We start from the raw sequence: 5,238 nt of genomic DNA on the forward strand, positions 1-5,238 counted from the left end.
TAGTGCACTATGCAATCAGGTGTTCTCCCTACGTTGGCTGCTGTGAATATTGTTCTGTATAAATTAAACACTGATTGGCCAGTGACCAGAAAGGAAATAGGCAGGAAAAGGAGAGGAGAATTCTGGGGAGTGAAAGGCTGAGTGAAGGAGACACTTTGAAAAGCAGCTTGTGAGGATGCCGGTAAGCCAAAAGTCATGTGGCAAGGTATAGATTTATGGAAATGGATTAATTTAAGCTATAAGAACAGTTAGCAAGAAGTCTGCCACAGCCATACAGTTTATAAGCAAAGAAGTATACAGGCCCACAGCAAAGTCTGTGGGAACATTTTCTTGCTTAGTGATTGATGTGAGAGTACCCAGACCATTGTGGGTGGGGCCACCTCTGGCTGCCCGTCTTGTGTTATTCAAGAAAGATTGAGCAAGCCATGGGGAGCAAGCCAGTAAGCAGCATTCCTTCATGACCTCTTCTTCAGCTCATGCTTCCAAATCCCTGCCCTGTTTGAGTTACCACCTTGACTTCTGTATATGATGAACTGACATGTAAGCCAGAGAAAGCCTTTCATCTCCAAAAATAACTTATATTTGTGATTCTTTTACTATTTTTATAAGAATACATTTTGAGATAAATAATAAACTGATGGATCCTTCCTTTTTAACAGCAAAAATGCATCCTGACAGTTAAAGAAGTATTGAAAAACACACTTTGTTAAAAACACTTTCTCAAACTTTGTTAATCTATAACAAGTTTCTTAGACATGAATTTATGTGTGCCCTCGGGAATAATTTGTTTATTACCTGTAATATGTAAAATCATTAAATATGTATTGGAGTATTGGGGAACATGCTGTTTTTACTTGTATTTATACTAAACTTTCAACTGAAAAATATAATGTAACCTCATTGTAATTTTTATGTTTCCTGAAAGATTTTGCTGGGATATACAAGCTGTAGGAGGTAAGAGGAAGGAAGAAGGAAGAAGGGAGGAGTCAGAGGGAAGACATGAGGAAAGAGATAGAGGGGAACAAACAGGAAAGAGGGAAAGAAAAATACGAGAGACGTTGACATGTTGAAGATATGTGTGGGTGTGTGCTTTTTCCTATTTCTCTGGCCCTAGAGAATTAAGTTTTACTCCCTCAGATAAAAAAGTCAGTTGTGCAAATCATCATAAAAGTTTTGTTATCTTAATTAAGAGCTGAAAACTGTAGCTATTATTTTTTCTTTTTCTTAGAAATTCTCTTCCATTTGATACTCATTTGCTTATGCTTGTAAATTTTTTTTTGTTTTATTTTGGATTACTTTGCTGTTTCTATATATAGTCCTTTTTATACATAATTTTTTTCTGAAGCTGTCCTTTGATTTTCTTACATTTTGATCTATAACCTGCATTTTATTAAACTTTCCCTCTGATTTCTGAGAAAACATCCTAGGTCAGTCTTTAATTATATGGACTTCTGTGATGGCAAGCTTGTTTTTTACTGTGTCTTTGAGTCTGTCAAATTTGACCAACCAGTCTACTGATTCATAAAGTCTAAATAAAGGATGTGTTAAATCTCAAAAAAAAAAAAGTCAGTTGTGTGGTCAATCCTGACTCCCACCTCCTCTTCAGGTCCTGAGCTGCTGAAAGCTGGCCCCTCAGCAGCACTTTCCCTCCTATTTCTTTTGTCCAATTCTGGAGTGTTATTCCTTTTTTATCGTAATATATGATATTATTATAGAAAGCAGCCTGTTCCTTTTCTAATAAGAGACTGAAAGGGGGTGGATCCAGATGGGAGGTCAAGTAGGGAAGGACTGGGAAAAGTAGATGAGGGGGAGCCATAATCAAGATATATTATGTGGGAAAACATCTACTTTTAATAAAAGAAAAAAAAAAAAAGGAAACAGAATGAAATGAGGGATTGTCTGTGATACTTTAGTTTATCCATGTGTGACTGTATATTTTGGTGTCAGCTTAAAACTTGATATTCTGTTTAAGTTGTTTCACATTACAATCTTGTGTGCTGACAGTTAATGGAAAGTGTGGTGATTACATACTTCTGTTCCTTGTTTTGAATGCTTGCATAATGCTAGTCAACAGATATTCCATGACAACAAATAACTCATTGTCCTAAATATGTTTATCAAGTATGATTTACTGGTCTGAATTATTGTTCTTTTTGGGATAGTAAAATAATATTAATGTATTTAACCCTCCTCTTTGTCAACCTCTCACACCAACGACAAACAAACATTTCTTCTCAAAGCATCCACCCATTTTTATTTACTATCATATGTGTTGTAATATATTCAATCCAAAAGACCTTCCCTATCAGGGGATCCCTTTCTAGCTCATTACATATAGGTGTAGTCAAAATTAAACAGAAAAATGAAAAAAAATGATGATATGATTTAGGAATGAGTGAGTAATATTTTACTTATCATTCTGGGACTGGACTGATTCAGTCAATATAATTTTTCCAGTTTTATCAATTTTCTCAAAACTTTCATAATTTCATGTTTCTGTATAACTGAACAAAATTCCATTGCACAAATGTACAACCATTTTTTATACATTTACCTTGTTGTGAACATCTCAGTTCATTTTATTTCCTAGCTATTGTGCACACACCAGCTGTGGGGACCCGAAACAGTCCTGCTCCCACATTTTTCACCTCTTCTTGAGTTTTTAGGAGGAGGAGAGAGTGATTAGAAAATATTAGATAGAGACACCTAGTCTATAAGAGGAAAGGCAAAAACAGAGGATAGCTTCAAGAGGGATTGGATCAATACCCAGCAACATCGAGGTTTATTCAAAAGGCTTTTTATAACATGCCAATGGGAGGGGGACAAGACTTGCACTTTCAAGATTAAAGCACAACACACAGCCAAGTGTAGACCCTACCACACACCTGGTAAGCATTCCCATGTCAAAATCATACCATTATGCAGCCCTGCTGGGTAAAGCAAGGTGAGAGTCTCTGACCCTGAATAATTTGGGTCTCCACAAACAGCAAAATGCATGTATGTGCTGCCAGGCAGTGGTGGTGCATGCCTTTAATCCCAGCACTTGGGAGGCAGAGACAAGCAGATCTCTGTGAGTTCAAGGCCAGCCTGGTCTACAGAGCGAGATCCAGGAAAGGAGTAAAGCTACACAGAGAAACCCTGTCAAAACCCTGTCAAAAAAAAAAGCATGTATGTGCATTTATATCTGTTATAGGCTATATGGGCTATAGAGTTCTTTAGGTACACCCCACAGGAAAAGAATCGCTAGGTCCTGTGGTATTTGTAGCTGTCTGAGGAAATTGCAAATTGCTTTCTCTAGTTACTGCACTCCCACAACACTGAATCTGGGCTCCCATTTCCTCCTACTTTCTTCCCCTAGAATCTTGATAGTCTTTTTTGTCCATATTGAGGACTTTCCAAAACTTAGGCATTGTTGGTACATAAAAAAATATGCTATGGCTTGCTTACATAGCCCAAGTGAAAGGAATACTTCTTTCTTCAAATGGACCTGATGAAATTTTCTCTCCTGCTTTAAACTACATCAAAATTGTTGCCTTTTACATAGCATGAAAAATCATGTACTAGGTAAGGTATTTGTTTGAACATTCCATGAATGTTTCCCCATATCCTTAGGTCACTCTTGGTGGTAAAACACACAAGAAGCAATATTCAGAGTTTATCTTGACAGTGCTAACAAATAGTTTGATATCCCAACCTTTGAAATTCTTTTCAACTGTGGTAGATTGTGAACTTTAATAAGGCTTCCATTCCACCCTCTGAGGACATGTTTTCCTATGACATTGAGTCTTTCTATTTTTTGTACATGATATCTCATTAATAGGGCATCCCTTTAGTATTTTATATTGTATGTTTCATGGAATATTTAGACAATTAAATGGAATTCAGCCCATATTGGAAGAAACATGAAGGAAAAAAACATAACCCTGAACCAGAGGATGGTTAAGAGATGGCCTTAATTTCAAACTACTGAATGTACCCAGACAGTTTCTTAGACTGTGCTAATTTTGCATCCATGTATATGAGATACACGCACAAATCTCTTTCAAATCTCAGCATATCATCAGGTGACCAGAAGGGGGAGATAGACTCCCCAAAAGCACAAGAGCTTGCTCTCCTGAGCAGTTCTTTATTGGGACATATATGAAGTCAGTATCATTTGCATAAGTGCTTCTTCCTTCTAGTGTTCCTGCCTCTTAGAATATTATAAGAAGGTCTTTCTTGGACTGTGTCATGACACACACAGAGACACAGGGAAAGTAAGAAGATGGTGTCCACATCTCAGCTGCTTGGGCTTCTGTTCTTCTGGGTTTCAGGTATGAGATTTTAGACGGGGCAAAAAGTGGAGGTGTTAATTAAGTACAGAATTCTCTTACATCATTAGGAAGCACAGCATCACATGGAATTTAACTTCAGGTTTTAAAAAATGCTACAATAAAATAATCGTTTTAAAAGCAGTTTAGAAGTGACTTTTATATGCAATGTGTGATCTACTAATATTTCTCCTATGTTTTCAGCCTCCAGAGGTGACATTGTGCTGACTCAGTCTCCAGCCACCCTGTCTGTGACTCCAGGAGAAAGAGTCACCATGGCCTGCAAGGCCAGCCAGGGTATTAGCACAAACTTACACTGGTATCAGCAAAAACCAAATGAGGCTCCAAGGCTTCTCATCAAGTATGCTTCCCAGTCAGTCTCCGGGATCCCCTCCAGGTTCAGTGGCAGTGGGTCAGGGACAGATTTCACCCTCAGCATCAACACTGTGGAGCCTGAAGATGTTGCAACTTATTACTGTCAACAAGGCTACAACAGGCCTCCCACAGTGATACAGACCATAGCAAAAACCACCAGAGAAGCAGAAGTGTGAGGCTGGGCACTTTCAGCTCCTTCTGGTGGTTCCTCTACCTCTTCAAAGTGTTTTACAGATGCAGACAACCTTGAGATTTATACAGAATATTAAAGTGAAGAGGCCTGGCAAGCTTCTTGCCTCTGATCCCTCTTCACTCCATTTTAACTACATAATACATACAAATATTAATGTTATATTTTTCCTGTATTCATTTACTTTAGCTCTCAGTCAGGTTTGTCAAGAGAGTAAAGAACCAACTTCCTTACATGATTGTCAAAATTAACAAAAAAATTGTTAATTATGGTTCACTTTATATTAATTATCTGACAGTGATTCATTAATGCTTGATTGGCCATTAAAATATAGTTTAGAATATATTTAATATATTTAATTTG

At 37.5% G+C, this 5,238-nt stretch overlaps 1 gene segment (V, D, J or C); it reads left to right on the plus strand.

The window, feature by feature from the left end:
- Positions 1-4,207: 4,207 nt before the first annotated feature.
- On the plus strand, positions 4,208-4,861 carry LOC119087185. The segment is given in 2 exon segments: positions 4,208-4,313; positions 4,515-4,861. Coding segments are annotated over 2 exon segments (396 nt in total).
- The last annotated feature ends 377 nt before the right edge of the window (positions 4,862-5,238 follow it).

The sequence above is a fragment of the Peromyscus leucopus genome, unplaced genomic scaffold, assembly GCF_004664715.2.
Source record: "Peromyscus leucopus breed LL Stock unplaced genomic scaffold, UCI_PerLeu_2.1 scaffold_1791, whole genome shotgun sequence".
NCBI classification, from domain to species: domain Eukaryota; kingdom Metazoa; phylum Chordata; class Mammalia; order Rodentia; family Cricetidae; genus Peromyscus; species Peromyscus leucopus.